Source organism: Megalobrama amblycephala, linkage group LG2 (assembly GCF_018812025.1).
Source record: "Megalobrama amblycephala isolate DHTTF-2021 linkage group LG2, ASM1881202v1, whole genome shotgun sequence".
Lineage (NCBI taxonomy): Eukaryota > Metazoa > Chordata > Actinopteri > Cypriniformes > Xenocyprididae > Megalobrama > Megalobrama amblycephala.
Window position 1 is genome coordinate 60,181,932 of NC_063045.1, and position 21,477 is coordinate 60,203,408.

General features: G+C 37.3%; 1 protein-coding gene across 3 annotated transcripts in view; it reads left to right on the forward strand.

Annotated features, from left to right (window-relative positions):
* The window catches only part of ttc28 (tetratricopeptide repeat domain 28), a 345,699-nt gene that overhangs the window by 196,128 nt on the left and 128,094 nt on the right, over positions 1-21,477 (forward strand). For all 3 annotated transcript variants that reach the window (XM_048181318.1, XM_048181319.1, XM_048181320.1), the window contains one exon: positions 12,258-12,405. In XM_048181318.1, the coding sequence (XP_048037275.1) occupies positions 12,258-12,405 (148 nt within the window). The remainder of the gene's footprint in view (positions 1-12,257; positions 12,406-21,477) is intronic.

A 21,477-nucleotide genomic window follows, 5' to 3' on the forward strand; every position in this document is an offset into this window, starting at 1 on the left:
AGAAACATAATTAAATCGAATATAAATCAAATCATTAAATTTGTGTCAATACCCAGCCCTACTATTTAACATGAACCACAGTACTTTCTTCTCTTCTGAGCAGTTGCATGCTGCATTTCTTGAAGGTGAACCATCTGAGAAGGTAACGCAGGGAAGGTGAGCATGCATCCTGCGTCACGTTCCCAAGGGAATTTGTGAAGGAAAAGAAGGTTAACGTGCAACTTTTACCGCGTCACTGACACGCTTCTGCTCTCCTGTTTTTGCAGTAGATTTACTCTGCATGAGGTTGAAAAACAAGCCAGAGCTCTTGAGAAACAAGCTTGAGAAGTTGGCACTTCTCTGAGAAACTTCTCACCAGATGTCAAAGACTTAGTCTGTGATGCATCAATCGCCACATACACTTTGATGGCTGCATTGTAAATGCATTCAGTTGCATTTTTGTAGCACTTCCCCATTTATTTCCAGACAGTGTTGGCGTAGCCGCCATCTGGCTTTGATTAATGCATTTAACAATCAATAAGCTAAGCATCTGCTAATCTGCAAAGCTCCACTCAGCCATAGTCGGTGCATTATGAACACTCTTATTACCCATAAACCCTAGATTTGAAGATCAGAACATGACGTTGTCTAATCCAGAGCGCTTTGATTTCCACATCAGGAGTTCTGGATGTCTGAGTCGTCTTTCACCGGCCGCTCTGATGCTGATTCCACAGACAGGTGTGATTACAATAGTAGGTTTCAGAGGCGCATTTGTGTCCATCATTGTGCAGCATGAGGAAGTTGTGACAGGCGGTGAATGCAGAATGCGCTGCATTGATTACGGTCCTGAAGTGTGACCTTTTTTCGGCGCATCCCTTCACAGTTTGATGCGAATCGTCGATCGATGGAACGCGTGTGATTGCACAGTAAATGTGTTTTGGCCACCAGCTGAGATATAGCTGGATATGGATGTCACATTTTATTGTCTCTTCAGTGTTTTGTGGCGTTTAAGTGTTGATTAACTAGACGAAAATAAACATGCTACTAACTTAACTAGTTTTTTGTAGAGTGACAGTAGTTTTAAGTTTGTGAGAATGTGTCAGAAGACTTGATTTCTGGGTTTTTTGTTTGTTTCTTGTTTTGTTTGAGCCGAGACAATAATGAAGCACCTCCTAAACTGTTGCATTCATTTTAGTGAATCATTTTAATGAATCATTACTGAATTGTTTGATTCATTTAAGTGAATTATTTGAACAATTCATGTAAATGAACTAGTTCAAATAAACGCTTCACTGATTCATTTCAGTCCCTGTGTCTTTTGTTGTGAAATATTATGTTAAATTCTGCTATTTGTCATTATGCTTTCGTTATATGCAATTGTGATTGGTTCTGAGTTTATTATTTGTTAAGTGTAAAATTTAAATTAAGTTTGTTTTCCTGCCAGATACACTCTAAAAAATGCTGGGTTAAAACAACCCAATCGCTGGATTAAAACAACCCATTCACTGGATTAAAACAATCCAATCGTTGGGGTTAAAACAACACATTTGATGGGTTAAAACAACCCATTCGCTGGGTTAAAACAATCCAGTCGCTGGGTTAAAACAGCCCAACCTCTAGGTTAAAATAACCCATTCACTGGGATAAAACAATCCAATCGTTGGGTTAAAACAGCCCAATCATTGGGTTAAAACAGCCCAATCATTGGGTTAAAACAACCCATCCACTGGGATAAAAAAATCCAATCGTTGGGTTAAAACAATCCAATCGTTGAGGTTAAAACAGCCCAATCATTGGGTTAAAACAACCCATCCACTGGGATAAAACAATCCAATCGTTGGGTTAAAACAACACATTTGATGGGTTAAAACAACCCATTCACTGGGTTAAAACAGCCCAACCTCTAGGTTAAAATAACCCATTCACTGGGATAAAACAATCCAATCGTTGGGTTAAAACAGCCCAGTCGTTGGGTTAAAACAGCCCAATCATTGGGTTAAAACAACCCATCCACTGGGATAAAACAATCCAATTGTTGGGTTAAAACATCACATTTGATGGTTTAAAACAAACCATTCACTGGGTTAAAACAATCCAGTCATTGGGTTAAAACAACACATTTGATGGGTTAAAACAACCCATTCGCTGGGTTAAAACAGCCCAACCTCTAGGATAAATAACCCATTCACTGGGATAAAACAATCCAATCGTTGGGATAAAACAGCCCATTCGCTGGGTTAAAACAACCCATCCACAGGGATAAAACAACCCATTCACTGGGTTAAAACAACCCATCCACTGGGATAAAACAACCCATTCACTGGGATAAAACAACCCATCCACTGGGATAAAACAATCCAATCATTGGGTTAAAACAGCCCATTTGCTGGGTTAAAACAACCCATCTACAGGGATAAAACAACCCATTCACTGGGATAAAACAACCCATCCACTGGGATAAAACAATCCAATCATTGGGTTAAAACAGCCCATTCGCTGGGTTAAAACAACCCATTCGCTGGGTTAAAACAACCCATCTACAGGGATAAAACAACCCATCCACAGGGATAAAACAACCCATCCACTGGGATAAAACAATCCAATCATTGGGTTAAAACAGCCCATTCGCTGGGTTAAAACAACCCATTCGCTGGGTTAAAACAACCCATCTACAGGGATAAAACAACCCATTCACTGGGATAAAACAACCCATCCACTGGGATAAAACAATCCAATCGTTGGGTTAAAACAGCCTATTCGCTGGGTTAAAACAACCCATTCGCTGGGTTAAAACAACCCATCCACTGGGATAAAACAATCCAATCGTTGGGTTAAAACAATCCAATCGATGGGTTAAAACAGCCCAATCGTTGGGTTAAAACAACACATTTGATGGGTTAAAACAACCCATTCACTGGGTTAAAACAGCCCAACCTCTAGGTTAAAATAACCCATTCACTGGGATAAAACAATCCAATCGTTGGGTTAAAACAGCCCAGTCGTTGGGTTAAAACAGCCCAATCATTGGGTTAAAACAACCCATCCACTGGGATAAAACAATCCAATCGTTGGGTTAAAACATCACATTTGATGGTTTAAAACAAACCATTCACTGGGTTAAAACAATCCAGTCATTGGGTTAAAACAACACATTTGATGGGTTAAAACAACCCATTCGCTGGGTTAAAACAGCCCAACCTCTAGGATAAAATAACCCATTCACTGGGATAAAACAATCCAATCGTTGGGATAAAACAGCCCATTCGCTGGGTTAAAACAACCCATCCACAGGGATAAAACAACCCATTCACTGGGTTAAAACAACCCATCCACTGGGATAAAACAATCCAATCATTGGGTTAAAACAGCCCATTCGCTGGGTTAAAACAACCCATCTACAGGGATAAAACAACCCATTCACTGGGATAAAACAACCCATCCACTGGGATAAAACAATCCAATCATTGGGTTAAAACAGCCCATTCGCTGGGTTAAAACAACCCATTCGCTGGGTTAAAACAACCCATCTACAGGGATAAAACAACCCATCCACAGGGATAAAACAACCCATCCACTGGGATAAAACAATCCAATCATTGGGTTAAAACAGCCCATTCGCTGGGTTAAAACAACCCATTCGCTGGGTTAAAACAACCCATCTACAGGGATAAAACAACCCATTCACTGGGATAAAACAACCCATCCACTGGGATAAAACAATCCAATCGTTGGGTTAAAACAGCCTATTCGCTGGGTTAAAACAACCCATTCGCTGGGTTAAAACAACCCATCCACTGGGATAAAACAATCCAATCGTTGGGTTAAAACAATCCAATCGATGGGTTAAAACAGCCCAATCGTTGGGTTAAAACAACACATTTGATTGGTTAAAACAACCCATTCGCTGGGTTAAAACAGCCCAACCTCTGGGTTAAAATAACCCATCCACTGGGATAAAACAATCCAGTCGTTGGGTTAAAACAACACATTTGATTGGTTAAAACAACCCATTTGATGGGTTAAAACAACCCAATTCGCTGGGTTAAAACAACCCATCTACAGGGATAAAACAACCCATTCACTGGGATAAAACAATCCAATCGTTGGGTTAAAACAGCCTATTCGCTGGGTTAAAACAACCCATCTACAGGGATAAAACAACCCATCCACTGGGATAAAACAATCCAATCGTTGGGTTAAAACAGCCTATTCGCTGGGTTAAAACAACCCATCTACAGGGATAAAACAACCCATCCACTGGGATAAAACAATCCAATCGTTGGGTTAAAACAATCCAATCGATGGGTTAAAACAGCCCAGTCGTTGGGTTAAAACAACACATTTGATTGGTTAAAACAACCCATTCGCTGGGTTAAAACAGCCCAACCTCTGGGTTAAAATAACCCATCCACTGGGATAAAACAATCCAGTCGTTGGGTTAAAACAACACATTTGATTGGTTAAAACAACCCATTTGATGGGTTAAAACAACACATTTGCTGAGCTGTTAATTAATTGTTTGAATATAAAGTCTGATGTTGTATTATTAATAATATATCAAAATAGCTTTACTGTAGCTACTGTTTATAACTTTTTTTTTTTGTTGTTGAAAGATTACCTTCACTTTAAATTATGAGTATCTAGTAAAAAAAAAAAAAAAAAAAAAAAAAAAAAAAAGATCAATCTTTTTTTCAGCTCTAGGTCCAGTTTTAGTCTATTTTTGTCACTAGACTTTTGTCCATTAGGACAATAAAACAGCTGTTGTCATCTCTGTTGTAGCTTTTGTGGTCATTACCATCATACACGGCTGGTCATTACTGCCATAAAGCACATCACTGGACAAGTTAGTCATTAAATACCCGCACAAATGTGCCATAATGAAGTTTTTCAGCCTCATAATTATTTGGTTTTCTTTGTACCTTGAGTAAGTCTGGTGATTAGTGGCACAGCGGAGTCTAGCTCAGTAATTAGTCCTAAACAGCCTCGTTTGCTTCATCTCTTCATCACACTTTTCTCTCTGTGTTTTTAGCCAAAATCACAGCAGGTGAGGTACTGGAGGGGCGAGCGTTGCCAGGCGAGTGTTGCTAGGCAGCCAGTGACTCCATCAGGGGGCAACGTGTACCTGCCTATAGGAATGATGTCTGTTAAGGGCACTTAACTGCTGTACAGATAGAAGGCTAAATTTCACAAGAGCACGCTTTGGGTCATATTTCACCTAATAAGCAATTATTTTTGGATTGAAAAATAAGCATATTTTTAGGAACATTAAGTGCTTTTTCTTTTTGCATTATGAAATGATTTTAATTTTTCATGACAATTAGTACTTTTTTCTTATCACTGTAATGTGTCAGGATGTTTGACTCTTGAATTTTTTTGTCTTTTTCAGGATTCTTAATGACTTAAATTGTATTCTCATTACTGCAATACATATTTTACTTTAATAGACTAAACAGTTAGTACAACATTTTTGAAAAATAAAAATTGAATCAGCATAAGTATTTTTATTTATAAATATTTTATACAAAAAAGTAAATAATATACTTTTGATTTTTTTAATCACATCATTGTAATAAGACAGAATTTGTAGGGAAAATGTGCTAAAAGGTCATGTAAATATTACAAGGCTATATATATATATATATATATATATATATATATATATATATATATATATATATAGTCTTCAAAAATTTCTGTGAAAAATTATATATATAAAATAAGTATTATTCATATATATATATATATATATATATATATATATATATATATAAGTATATTATAAGTATATAATACTTATTTTATATATATAATTTTTCACAGAAATATTTGAAGACTTCAGATGCAAAAACCTCCAAGTCCCGTCTGACATTTTTCTTTTAAATGAGTATTTTTCTGTTTTTAATTTTACTCTTATCAGTGACATTTTTGAAAATAAGACATTTCAATAACGGACTAATAACCTTTTCATTGCCATTAAAGTGAAATTAGGGAACCTAAACATAGGAGCCTGATAAAAATGTTCATTTAAAAGAAAAATGTCAGAACGGACTTGGAGGTTTTTGCATCTGAAATCTTCATATGCATGCACATATTTATATAATGTTATATATATATTTTTTATTTCGAATTTGGAATGAAATACTATAACTCATAAACACAAAGTTTACACATCAGTACAACAAATGCAATACAAAATGTTCTCAGTGCTCGACAGGCATCTGGTCTTCACTGTGAGGAAATCATTTTAATTCAGCACACGCTCAAACCTCGTAATGCGCTGCAAAGCGTGCCGCTGTTCGAGTTTTCAATTGAAGTGCTCAAAACGTCTGAATCACGGCGGGCGGTCTTTGTGGGATTGAATCATTTTTGTTTTGTCACTCATTTCTCTAGAACCTTGAAAAAAAAGCAGCAGCTCTTCATTCTGAATGCTGAAAAACTTGGAGAGTTGAAGGAATCTCAATGTGTCACACAACTGAGAGGTGTGTTTGACAGTTTCCCCAGTGTTATGTCCATAGTTATGATTATATATAATTGACTGTGGATGGAGCGTCACATTTAAGATGTCAGGTGTCAGTGCAGAGAGACGCCACACATGATCTGAACAGTTGGGTCCCTATACACCGGCTCATATCACTCATTCTCCAGCAGAAACAACACTGGATTGACACTCGCTGGAGATCTGGATCATCTGATGGGCGAAGAAATATTCAGAATATTTTGTAAATAACTCACAATTCTGACTTTATAACACAATTCAGACTTTATATCACACAATTCAGGCTTTATAACACAATTCAGACTTTATATCACACAATTCAGGCTTTATAACACAATTCTGACTTTATGTCTCTCAATTCTGACTTTATAACTCGCAATTCTGACTTTATGTCTCGCAATTCTGACTTTATATCACACAATTCTGACTTTATATCACACAATTCTGACTTTATATCACACAATTCTGACTTTATATCACACAATTCTGACTTTATATCTCTCAATTCTGACTTTATATCTCACAATTCTGACTTTATGTCTCGCAATTCTGACTTTATATCACACAATTCTGACTTTATATCACACAATTCTGACTTTATATCACACAATTCTGACTTTATATCTCTCAATTCTGACTTTATATCTCACAATTCTGACTTTATGTCTCGCAATTCTGACTTTATATCTCGCAATTCTGACTTTATATCACTCAATTCTGACTTTATATCACACAATTCAGACTTTATATCACTCAATTCTGACTTTTTCTCGCAATTCTGACTTTATATCACACAATTCTGACTTTATATCTCGCAATTCTGACTTTATATCTTGCAATTCTGACTTTAAAACTCGCAATTCTGACTTTATATCTCGCAATTCTGACTTTATATCTCGCAATTCTGACTTTATATCACTCAATTCTGACTTTATATCTCGCAATTCTGACTTTATATCTCGCAATTCTGACTTTATAACATTTATATCACACATATTCAGCTTTATATTCTGACTTTATATCACTCAATTCTGACTTTATATCACACAATTCAGATTTTATATCACTCAATTCTGACTTTTTCTCGCAATTCTGACTTTATAACTCGCAATTCTGACTTTATAACTCGCAATTCTGACTTTATATCTCGCAATTCTGACTTTATATCTCGCAATTCTGACTTTATATCTCGCAATTCTGACTTTATATCTCGCAATTCAGACTTTATATCACGCTTTATAACACAATTCTGACTTTATATCTCTCAATTCTGACTTTATAACTCGCAATTCTGACTTTATATCTCGCAATTCTGACTTTATATCTCGCAATTCTGACTTTATATCACTCAATTCTGACTTTATAACTCACAATTCTGACTTTATATCTCGCAATTCTGACTTTATATCTCGCAATTCTGACTTTATATCTCGCAATTCTGACTTTATAACACGCAATTCTGACTTTATAACACGCAATTCTGACTTTATAACACAATTCTGACTTTATATCTCTCAATTCTGACTTTATAACTCACAATTCTGACTTTATATCTCGCAAATCTGACTTTATATCTCACAATTCTGTCTTTATATCTCGCAATTCTGACTTTATATCTCACAATTCTGACTTTATATCACACAATTCAGGCTTTATAACACAATTCTGACTTTATATCTCTCAATTCTGACTTTATAACTCGCAATTCTGACTTTATATCTCGCAATTCTGACTTTATATCTCGCAATTCTGACTTTATATCACTCAATTCTGACTTTATAACTCACAATTCTGACTTTATATCTCGCAATTCTGACTTTATATCTCGCAATTCTGACTTTATATCTCGCAATTCTGACTTTATAACACGCAATTCTGACTTTATATCTCGCAATTCTGACTTTATAACTCACAATTCTGACTTTATAACTCGCAATTCTGACTTTATAACACGCAATTCTGACTTTATATTTCGCAATTCTGACTTTATTACTCGCAATTCTGACTTTATTACTCGCAATTCTGGCTTTATATCTCGCAATTCTGACTTTATAACTCACAATTCTGACTTTATAACTCGCAATTCTGACTTTATAACACGCAATTCTGACTTTATATCTCGCAATTCTGACTTTATAACACGCAATTCTGACTTTATATCTCGCAATTCTGACTTTATTACTCGCAATTCTGACTTTATATCTCGCAATTCTGACTTTATAACTCACAATTCTGACTTTATTACTCGCAATTCTGACTTTATATCTCACAATTCTGACTTTATAACTCACAATTCTGACTTTATAACACGCAATTCTGACTTTATATCTCGCAATTCTGACTTTATTACTCGCAATTCTGACTTTATATCTCGCAATTCTGACTTTATAACTCGCAATTCTGACTTTATAACTCGCAATTCTGACTTTATATCTTGCAATTCTGACTTTATATCACACAATTCTGACTTTATATCTCTCAATTCTGACTTTATATCACACAATTCTGACTTTATATCACACAATTCTGACTTTATTACTCGCAATTCTGACTTTATATCTCGCAATTCTGACTTTATATCACACAATTCTGACTTTATATCTCGCAATTCTGACTTTATATCACACAATTCTGACTTTATATCTCACAATTCTGACTTTATATCACACAATTCTGACTATAACTCATAATTGAGAGTTTATATCTTGCAATTCTGAGAAAAAAAAGTCAGAATTGTGAGATAATAGGTCGCAATTACCTTTTTTTATTTTTTATTTCATGGCGGAAACAAGCTTCCATATGTACCTAATAATATACTAAACGAAAACAATATTGTTTTTGGTAATTGAATACATTTTAAAAGCCACTCTGACTGATTCAGTGATCGAGTGAGTCGTTTAGCTGATAACTCATGATTTTGAAACTGATTCATGGTTCATAAGAGTCATTTGTTTGTGAATCCGACTGTACTGGTCATGCTGGATACTTGTTGCTGTGTGCAACTGGTAAGGACAATGCTAAAAGAAATATGTTCAGTGTCTGTTTAGCATCCTTGTCACATTTAATTCAGAATTCAAACTCACAACTTGTGTAAAATTAACGATTATTTTGCCTTTCCGCTGTAGATTCATTTATCAGAGTGTGACATTCTGTCCACATTAGCTCAAGAATACTGATGTTTAAGAATCATAAAAGGAACTGAATGTCATTAAAATCATTTTGTTCCAGTCTTTTGTTTTGTTTTTTTAAATGCATGGTTTGTTCAGACCAGATTGTGGCAGCTCAGAGCTTTTTTTCCCCCTCTTTGCCTGTAATGGGAAATTAAATACATAAAGTTAATAAAGTGAAATGAGAGGTGGAGAGATTGGTGTTGTGTTAGCGGGAATGAAAGCGATGCCGGATGAAATCACTGCGCCGTCGGCATCTGCGCTGGGAATTCAGCGCACTAATCGACCAATTAGAGCTTTCGGATTCGGCGGAGAGACGTAACGCAAAGCCTGGCCTGTCATTTAATCAACTTAATTCTAATTTAAAACAGAGTGCAAGTGTGCTGTTTGCTTATGTTGAATAATCACATATTTGTTTCACTCGTGCTAAAAGAAAAACACATTTGCTTTAAAATTGCATTACAGAAATGGGATTGAATGCAGCCGTTTGAAACAAACCCCCCAATCCATTTGCCTCCAGGCAGATATTGATGTCGGAACCTAAAAGCATTCAACGTGCATACGTACAGCGGCCGAGCGCATCCAATCCTGGTGCAGTGAGCCGTATACAAAGAGGCAATTAATATCGAGCCGAGCATGGTGGCCTGCAACGTCCTGTAATAACACGGTTAGACCAAAGGTTAATGTGTTGAATTCAATATGCGTCCCCATTCGTTTCAATGAAGCTGTCCGAAAAAAACAGAGTTAGTCTGTAATCAAAGGCCTCCCTGTGCAAAGTGAAATTAATTATAGGGGCCTTCATAAATTCAATGGCATGTCTTAATCTTCCTCTGGTCCCCCTCCCAACCGTTATCAGCTTGGCTGGAAGTGGGCCGGACGCTCGGGAAGATCTAATAAACGGCCGTGTGAGATGATAATTGTGAATGAGCTGTATGTCAGCGGATGTTCCTGTGCTGCTCGGACCGGAGAAACCTGTAGTCAAACGCCTGTGAAAATGATGGTGTTTATCAGCCCATCTCCCTCACAGTGAATATAGAGAGGACATTATGTGTTCAGCGAAGTGAACTGCTGTGATATTTAATGCAGTCGAGCGGTCTGGTGTGCATCGCACGATCAAAATAACAGCAGCCTCTTTGAAAACATGAATGCTTGCATGTCTGAGATAGAGCATGACGTCCGTATCAGCACCTACAGCATAGATGAGCTCTAAACATCCTAAGTGTGTTTGTTTAGCATATATTTACTGTTAATCTTTACAGTAAAAAGACATGGTGCAAGTTAATGTAAGTCTTTGGGGTTTTTTCAGCTGTTTTTGTCATCTAGCAGGTGAAAATGGTGCATCTGATCACTTCCTCTCGGTAATATTTCACAATAAGGTCCCTTTAGATTTATAGTCCCCCTGTGGTGATAATCAAGTTTTTAATGTTGTTCATATGTCTATGTGATGTTTTTTAATATGCTTTAAGACAAACCATGTGTACATTCATAAGTCAACACCACTGCTGATTATTTTCTCTTTAAAACTGCAGCGATCTGAAGACGCAGTTTGAAATCGCTGGTGTTTCTGATGTCACAAACTACCTTGTAACCAATCACGTCAACGTGTGGGTGGGCTTTAGCATATCATGAACTATTACCGCTCTGAATCAGGGGAGTCTCAAGAGAAGCCAGGTTATTCCAGTATATTTTCCTGTTGATATGATAAACCGGGTTTACCTCAGTAAGTTGACCGAGTGGATCTCTGAGCTCGTACAAGTAAGTGGAGGCGGGGCTAATTTGCATATTCATAGATATGCATATACTAAATGAAGCAAGGGTATAGAGTTACATTCAAGCTATTTTAAGGCATGAAGATTTTTTTTTCACAGGAAAAAAACATTTAAATATGTCATTTTGATGATCAAAGATGAGTTTTAATGGATAAAATTATTGACTACAGGGGAACTTTAAGATTAATAAAATTCATGTTAACTAATGGAACCTGAACCTCTCCTTCAAGATGCATATTTTGAGGAAACATTTGTCTGAATGGGTTTCACATTAAAAGCCGTGACAACTAGCGACTCCAAATGTCGGCCGCATTTGTTGGCTGTGTTTCCGGCCAAAAAGTTGCACTTAAACACACCAAAATGACTACAGGTGACTGCCAACTACTTAGTGTGTTCTGCACCTGTGTGTAAGGAAATAACTGTCTATATCAGCAGGTATCAATTGTCTATAATCTTGATTCAAAAACTAGGACTGCAGATATACAAACTGTAAATAAAGCAGCGCTTGCTTACCATTTTGAATATCAATCATGCTGATCACTTTTTTCATTCCATTTTTATGAAAATATTTGCTAAACTGAGCAGCCAATCAGAGCAATCTTTCTCACCAACGGCCCCAGCACCGATGTGTAAAACACACGGCAAAAAAATAACCCAACATTGGCTGAATGCTGACTGTTGGCTTGGTGTGTTTGGGGTTTTGTTCAAATCACTTTAAGCAGTCTTGGAGGAAGTCATCAGCAATGGTGATGGGCAACACCATCATGAATATGATCCAAAGTTTTCAAGTTTCATTGAAATGGAGAGTAATACTAACATGCTTTCTTTCTGGTCCTCTTTCTGCAGGCATATTTCCGACAGGGTGTTGCCCTTCAGTACCTGGGGCGCCATGCGGACGCCCTGGCCGCCTTCGCTTCGGGACTGGCCCAGGACCCCAAGAGCCTGCAGCTGCTGGTGGGAATGGTGGAGGCCGCCATGAAGTCCCCGCTGAGAGGTACACAGCCTGTGTTTGTACTGGATTCCTAAAAACGTCCTCATAAATACAGTAAAACCTCTTACAACTGATATGTGGGGAAAAAGGGTCATGAATAGACAATGCCAGTCTGGGGGTCCTGTCAGTGCGTTCATAAAAACCCCCAAATGACCCTCAACCCCTTAATCTGTTCTTTCAGAGCAGTTTCACTGTCAACAAACAACAGTGAGTTGAAACTGCCAGTAAACCATTAAAATATACACTTCCGAACAATAGGACAAATACAATAGAAAAAGATACAATTTAGCCTACTTTACAGAAATTGAATAAAGTAAGTAAAAATAAAACCCTGTTTAGTCTTCACCGTATGAATTATTTATACATTCATTCTTAATAAAGTTAGTAAAGTGAAGAATATTTAATTCTTCAGAGAAGAATATTTAATTAACATTAAATGACACAGACAGCAGAAGGTTTATTAGGCTGCTGTCACTTTAAGACTGTTTTTCCAATTGTTTATGTTCACTTAAGACATTTTGGCATTTTTTGTGTGTATTTATCCATTTAAGCACACACCTGAAGCCTGAAGTAGCTTATACTTGTCCGTGTTTTGCTCAGTCTCGGAGTGCATGAACAGAGCGCTGCCTGTGGAACAGCGTCTCTATCATTCCATGATTTGGATGTGATGTGACATGTCCTACACGGAATTTGTGCTCATTTCACTCATTTAAGTGCACACACACAGCACTGAGTATTGAACACACACCCGGAGCAGTGGGCAGTTATTTTTGCTGTGGCACCCGGGGAGTGATTGGGGGGTTAGGTGCCTCAGTTGTGGATAATGAGAGTGGAAGAGCCTACATTTCCTGCCGGTACTGAGACTCGAACCCTCAACTTTCTGGTTACAAGTCCGACACTTTAACCATTAGGCCACAACTGCCCCAAGAAGGAGCCTCCCAGGGAACACCAGGGAATCAAACCCGGGTCTTCCGCATGACTAGTTAGGCCTGACAGCGTAAGAAGGACAACAGCGCAAGGAACGAAATGTGGCATCATAATCGTTGGCAGCCAAAATCAAAACCGAAACCGCATCCCTAGTCATTAAATCATCTTTGCACACAACTTGCATACTTTGCGTGAGATGAGTAGAAGTGATGCTTGTGCGTAAAATCATTTCAGATGAATGGGGAATGTAAACTGAAGATACAACATGCTGATTTGGGCTCTTCTGCTGTAGATTCATAAATTGACTATAACGAGAGTGCAAAAAAATTGTTGTCATAGTATAACAGGTTTAAGAACTCTTTCTTATAACAAAAAGAACTCTGAACATTTAAATACAATAACACAATACTCAAAAAAAATTCTAAAGTTAAATGTTTCAAACAGATTAATGTGCAAAAGAATTATAAAGAACAACAGGTAACACTTTACAATAAGGTCTCATTATTTAACGTTAGTTAATGCATTGACCAAAATTAAGAAAGAGCAATAGCTACATTTGTTACAGAAGGTATTTTTGTTAATGTTAGTTAAAAAATATGCAACCGATTAAATAATAGTAACAACTTTTAATTTTAGTAATGTTATTAAACTAAGAAATTAACATTAATAATTGCTTTATAAGTATTTTTCATTGTCAGTTTGGTAATAATGAATTAACATTTTAACTAATGAAGCCTTATGTCACTAAGAGTTACTGAACAAATAATCACATTTTCAATATAGGGCATGTTGTAGTCCAGATTAAAATATAAAAATGTTTAAGTTTGAAAGTAAATAGCCTATTAAGTCTTTAAGTATTAAGTATTTGGTGCTGTGATAAGGCAACATTGTGAATACAAAAAACTGAATTGCTGTTTGAAGCACTTTAATTACTGTTCAGTAGCTGCTTTGTTTATGGAGTTTCCGGGGTAACCGCTGCATTTCTGCTGTTCCATCAGTGCCCTCTGCTTTCAGAGAGTGAACGCACTTTCATTCTAGTTCCACCATGTGCTTCTCATGCACGTTGGGCTTGTTTACATCTGAGTGTGCGTATTCTTTTGACACACAAGTTGATGGGTAAAAATTCTTAAAATGTATTATAAAAATGTTAATTTCAATTACCAATGTTAATTTTTAATGTTAATTAACATTAATTTCACAATAACAATATCGTGCATATTCATTATCGTGATATATCGTATTACAGAATATCAGCACATGTCTGAGATATATATATATATATATATATATATATATATATATATATATATATATATATATATATATATATATATATAAAAAATTGGGCTTCAGTGTATGAGAGGTCCTCACAAGTATAGGTATATGTTTTTAAAGCACTAAATGAAAAAGTGAAGTCTCAGTTCTCTATCAGTGGAATTACAGTTTTTTTTCCCAATGTCAACACTTTCATTTGAAACATGAGTAGCAAAACAGCGGCATAAATCCAGCTCTTACAGTGAAAGAAGCCACATAACCTGAGAAACTGTCCAGTTTCACTCTGTTTCTCCAGCTGTCTGTGGCCGGATGATCTGTGTGTGTTTATGTGCACGTACGTGTCTGTATACCACATTCTCTGACCGGCCCCTAGCCGTAGGTGTTTGAGAAATGCTTTCAGGATGCTCGGGTGTAAATCGTAGTTTTGGAATAAACAGGGTCACGCAAACAGCCTTTGCTCTGGGAGGACGTCCAAACGGGGCCGTTTTATCTGCTAATTATGTCCCTTATTTCCCCCTGTTGTCCCTCAGTGCCAGACGCAGCACGCTGAGCCACGGAGAGAGTAGATTATGTTGAACAGTCTCTCCAAATCGGCTCCGGGCAGAGAGGTGATCGCTCGCGGCCCCTGGGCTCGCTGATAACAAGAGACTCGCTTTCTCCCGCTCTCTCGCTTCCTCTCATCCTTTTATCGCTTTTGTAGCGCCCTTGTGTGAGGATTTGCATGTGGGATTACCTAACTTTAATTTAATTGTTCTCTTCTCGGCTTCACACCATCAGAGGTGCCATTCAAAGCCCTTCCGCTAAGACGAGAGGTGAGACGCCGCAGAAAACTGAGCCGATTGTGTTGGGCTGCTCGCGGAGGATAACAGACGCGCCTCTTAGGTTTGTGTTGGGAAGTTGCAGACTTGTGAAATCACACTCGGGATAATCTCAGCACTTGCCGGTCGACTTGTGGCTGTTGAGCTGGTTAGTTTCAGTTTGGGACGTACATTAGGGTTGTACAGATCTTAAAATTGAAGAATTGACTTACTTTCAATTCATGAGTGTGAATTTGAAATAAATTGGCCACATCAAATTCTCTGTCTGTCCATCAAACTATCCGTCTGTCATTCCATCCATCCAATTTGTCTGTCTGTCTATCTATCGTTCTGTCATTCTATTCATTCTTCTGTCTGTCCGTCCATCCATCCATCCATCCATCCTGTCTATCCATCCAACCATCTGTCTGTCTGTCCGTCTATCCATCCATCCATCCATGCATCCATCCATCCATCCATCTTGTCTATCCATCCAATTGTCTATCCATCCTTCCATCCATCCATGCGTCCATCCATCCATCCATTGTTCCATCCATCCATCCTGTCTCTCCATCCATCCATTGTTCCATCCATCCATCCTGTCTATCCATCCAACTGTCTGTCTGTCCATCCATCCATCCATCCATCCATCCATCCATCCATCCATCCATCCAATTTGTCTGTCTGTCTGTCTATCCATCTATCCGTCCATCCATTCATGCATCCATCCACCCATCCATCCATCCATCCATCCTGTCTATCCATCCAACCATCTGTCTGTCTGTCTGTCTATCCATCCATCTGTCCATCCATCCATGCATCCATCCGTCCATCCATGCATCCATCCATCCATCATCCATCCATCCATCCATCCATTCATCTATTCTGTCCATACATCCATCCATCCATCTTGTCTATCCATCCAACTGTCTGTCTGTCTATCCGTCCATCCATCCATCCATCCATCCATCCAATTTGTCTGTCTGTCTGTCTATCCATTCATCTGTCCATCCATCCATGCATCCATCCATCCATCCATCCATCCATCCATCCATCTATTCTGTCCGTACATCCGTCCATCCATCTTGTCTATCCATCCAACTGTCTGTCTGTCCGTTTATCCGTCCATCCATCCATCCATTGTTCCATCCATCCATCCATCCTGTCTATCCATCCAACTGTCTGTCTGTCTATCCATCCATCCATCCATCCATCCAATTTGTCTGTCTGTCTGTCCATCCATCCATCCAATTTGTCTGTCTGTCCATCCATCCATCTGTCCATCCATCCATGCATCCATCCATCCATCATCCATCCATGCATCCATCCATCCATCCATCATCCATCCATGCATCCATCCATCCATCCATCCATCCATCCATCCATCCATCCATCCATCCATCCATCCATCTATTCTGTCCGTACATCCATCCATCCTGTCTATCCATCCAACTGTCTGTCTGTCCGTCTATCCGTCCATCCATCCATCCATGCATCCATCCATCCATCCATCCATCCATCCATCCATCCATCCATCTATTCTGTCCGTACATCCATCCATCCATCCATCCATCCATCCATCCATCCATCCATCCATCCATCCATCCATCCATCCATCCATCCACCCATCCATCCAAAACCACTGCATCACTGGAAACCTCTTTAGTAAAGTTTGCAGTATTGATGTGGTTCACTGCTGTACTGTATCCACAGATGGTTTCTACTCTCTTGATGTGTTTTTAGCCCGTCCCAGTAGTATAAAGCATGATGAATTAGCTCAGCGTCTACCTGAAACCTCTATTTTTGAGCTACAGGGAATACTAGAATTCCTTCGGATGCACATTACAGATATGGAAATCCACAAGGCTTAGTTTAGGAATGGTAATGTAAATAGACTAAAAGAAAGTAAACACAATGAAATGCAAGTGGGTGTTGTTGTCAGTCTCTGTTATTATTTCTTTATTTAGCTGCTTCCCACGAGATGCCAGACAGACACGTCAAAGCTTCTGTTTCACATGGCAAAGCCTCTCGACAGAAGAGAGGGAAGCGGCGGAGAGAAAGAGAAAAGCATCGAGAGGAAGGAAAGATAGGCACCCAGAGGCTCATCATTAAACCCTCCTCGCCGCTGCATAAGCACTTCTGCGCTCTTGTTTATCATGCCCATGTCTGCTGTTAACTAGATTCACACACAGTCTCACTTCCGTCCCCAAGCCAGAGAGATTCTCACCATTCCGATTTATGCAACTTGTAAAAGCGTCAGGCTGAATGCAATTACGCGATATGAATGCGTACAACAAACCCACCAGAGTGTTTGTAGCCCCTGGCTGAGGACGTTCATGCCTGTCGGCTACACGAGAAGAGGGAATTAAACCTGTCGCAAGTCACTCTTCTGGATGGAGATTCATTCTTGCTGAATTAGCCTAGATTTTGTCTATCGTAAGAAATATAATATAGCTGATTACAGTTTAATGATACATGTATATGCTACCGTTCAAAATTTTGATGAATAGAAAAAACAGCATTTATTTGAAAACTTTTATGAATGTCTTTACTCTCATTTTTGAGTAATTTAATGCATGCTTGCTGAATAAAAAGTATTAATTTCATTTAAAAAAAAATATCTCACCTAAACATTACTGACCATATCTGAAAAAAACTGGACTGTTATTGCTAAAGTGGACATAATAAGACAGTTTTTGTTGGTAAATAAGACAATATTAGATCATTTCTGACCTAATTTGACGTAGCTAGGCTGTTTTTTTGGCTAAATAAGACAAAATTAGACAGTTTTTGAGCATATCTGAAAAAACTAGGCTGTTTTTTGTTTGTTTTTTTCTACGTCGGACAATGAATCATAAAATTTTGGTCTAATTTAGTCAGATTTAGCAAAAAAACAGCCTAGTTATGTCAAATTTGGTCAGAAATTGTCTAATTTTTGTCTAATTTTGTTTAATTTGTCTAATTTTGTCTGAATTACCAACAAAAACTGTCTAATTTAGTCAGATTTAGCAAAAAACAGCCTAGTTATGTTAAATTTGGTCAGAAATTATCTGATATTGTCCCATTTACCAACAAAAACAGTCCAGTTTTTTTTCTGAATTGGTCAGAAACTGTCTAATTTTGTCCAATTTACCAACAAAAATGGTCTAATTTGGTCAGATTTACCAGAAAACAGCCTAGTTATGTCAAATTTGGTCAGAAATTATCTGATATTGTCCCATTTACCAACAAGAACAGTCCAGTTTTTTTCTGAATTGGTCAGAAACTGTCTAATTTTGTCCAATTTACCAACAAAAAATGGTCTAATTTGGTCAGATTTACCAGAAAACAGCCTAGTTATGTCAAATTTGGTCAGAAATTATCTGAAATTGTCCCATTTACCTACAAAAAACAATCCAGTTTTGTCTGATTTGGTCAGAAACTAATTTTGTCCCATTTACCAACAACAACAAAAAAACAGCCTAGCTATTTCAAATTTGGTCAGAAGTGATCTAATAAATTGTCTAATTATGTCCGCTTTAGCAATAACAGTCCAGTTTTTTTGGATATGGTCAGTAGTGTTTAGGTTATTAGGTAAAACAGTTATTTTAAATTATAATGATATTTCACAATATTATTGTTTTTACTGTATTTTTTGATCAAATAAATGCAGCCTTGGTGAGCAGAAGAAACTTCTTTCAAAAACATTAAAACATCTGATTTTACTGACCAGAGTCATGAAGAAGATCATAAAGAAGTGACTGACAAACCAAACATATAGTCATGTGGTTATAGATGAATAATTAGTGTATCAAAACCAGAAATACAGCAGCGTATAAAACCTTTTATAAAGATGATAGTTGCGATCCTGGATGCTGATTGGTCAGTACAGGGATAAAATACAGCATATGAGATGACAGTACACACATGTGCACCCGAGATGAAAAATGCTGAATTAGCTATCAAACACACCCAGAAGGACAGTAAGAAATATACTTCATAGATACAGTACAGAGGGAAGGGCAGATAAAAATGGATCTTTGGAGGTCCCATGGGGCAGTGGGTGACGCTCGACTGTGGCCCGTTGTGATTTATGACAGTGTGTGCGTTTCACTCTTTAACGGTGTCTCCTTCCTCCTGCAGCGGTCACCTCTACACATATGGTGTGTTCCTAACCCTGCGCTCTTAATCTTACCGCATAGTAACACGTGGGGTTATTTTACGAATAAGCATTTCTAAGGTGAACATATTACGGAGTAACTTCTACAAGAAGTGTGCAGAGACGACACACAGATGAATAATCACCACAGCTTGAGCAAACAAAAGCTGTTTCACTGAACACGCCGTGTTAGCTTTACAGTCATTTGTACAGAGGAACGTTTGTACGTTTGTACAGAGGAAGAGCGCCTGTTTAACCTGCTGAATAATGCTTTTTTTTTGCGATGTATGAATTGACTGAATGCAAATATATTATACAAATTCAGTCAACAAATGAGAACAAAATGAGCTCTTGCCAGTGCTAGTACTGACATTTGAGGTGCTGCTCAGCAACAAAAGCAGCTCTTTTTCAGATTAGTGAGAAAGTGGTCCCAATTTTGTCAGATTTACTGTTAAAACTGTCTATTTTTGTCTAACTGTTTAATCACTTTTGTCATTTTGAGAAAATTAGACTGTTTTTAATCACTAAATCTAACAAAATTAGGTTGTTTTGTAGCTAAACCCAGCTTTAGTCATATTTAATTGTCTAATTTTGTTACAATATTACAATTTAGTACAATAAAACAAATAGCAGCCTAGTTATATCAAATTTGGGCAGAACCCAAATTTTGGTCTAATATTTACCAACAAAAACTGCCTAATTTAGTCAAATTTAGCAAAAAAAAAAAAAAAAACAGCCTAGCTACATCAAATTTGGTCAAAAATGGTCTAATTCTGTCCCATTTACCAACAAAAAGTCTAGTTTTGTATGATTTGGTCAGAAACTGTCTAGTTTTTTTTCCCCATTTACCAACAAAAATGCTCTAATTTAGTCAGATTTACCAAAAAACAGCCTAGTTATGTCAAATTTGGTCAGAAATGTTGTCCCATTTACCCACAAAAATGGACTAAATAGTCAGATTTACCAAAAAAACAGCCTAGTTATGTCAAATTTGGTCAGGAATTATCTAATTTTGTCCCATTTACCAACAAAAAACAGTCCAGTTGTGTATGATTTGGTCAGAAACTGTCTAATTTTTCCCCCATTTACCAACAAAAATGCTTTACTTTAGTCAGATTTACCAAAAAACAGCCTAGCTATGTCAAATTTGGTCAGAAATGGTCTAATTTTGTCCCATTTACCAACAAAAATTTACTAAATTAGTCAAATTTACCAAAAAACAGCCTAGTTATGTCAAATTTGGTCAGAAACGGTATGATTTTGTCCCATTTACCAACAAAAATTGACTAAATTAGTCAGATTTACCAAAAAAAAAACAACCTACCTATGTCAAATTTGGTCAGAAATGGTCTAATTTTGTCCCATTTACCAACAAAAATGGACTAAATTAGTCAGATTTACAAAAAAAACAGCCTAGTTATGTCAAATGTGATCAGAAACTTTCTAATTTTGTCCCATTTACCAACAAAAATTGACTAAATTAGTCAAATTTACCAAAAAACAGCCTAGTTATGTCAAATTTGGTCAGAAACGGTATGATTTTGTCCCATTTACCAACAAAAATTGACTAAATTAGTCAGATTTACCAAAGAAAGAGCCTAGCTATGTCAAATTTGGTCAGAAATGGTCTAATTTTGTCCCATTTACCAACAAAAAACAGTCCAGTTGTGTATGATTTGGTCAGAAACTGTATAATTTTGTCCCATTTACCAACAAAAACGGTCTAATTTAGTCAGGTGTATCAAAAAAACACGACCTAGTTATGTCAAATTTGGTCAGAAATGATCTAATTTTGTCCCATTTACCAACAAAAATGGACTAAATTAGTCAGATTTACCAAAGAAAGAGCCTAGCTATGTCAAATTTGGTCAGAAATGGTCTAATTTTGTCCCATTTACCAACAAAAAACAGTCCAGTTGTGTATGATTTGGTCAGAAA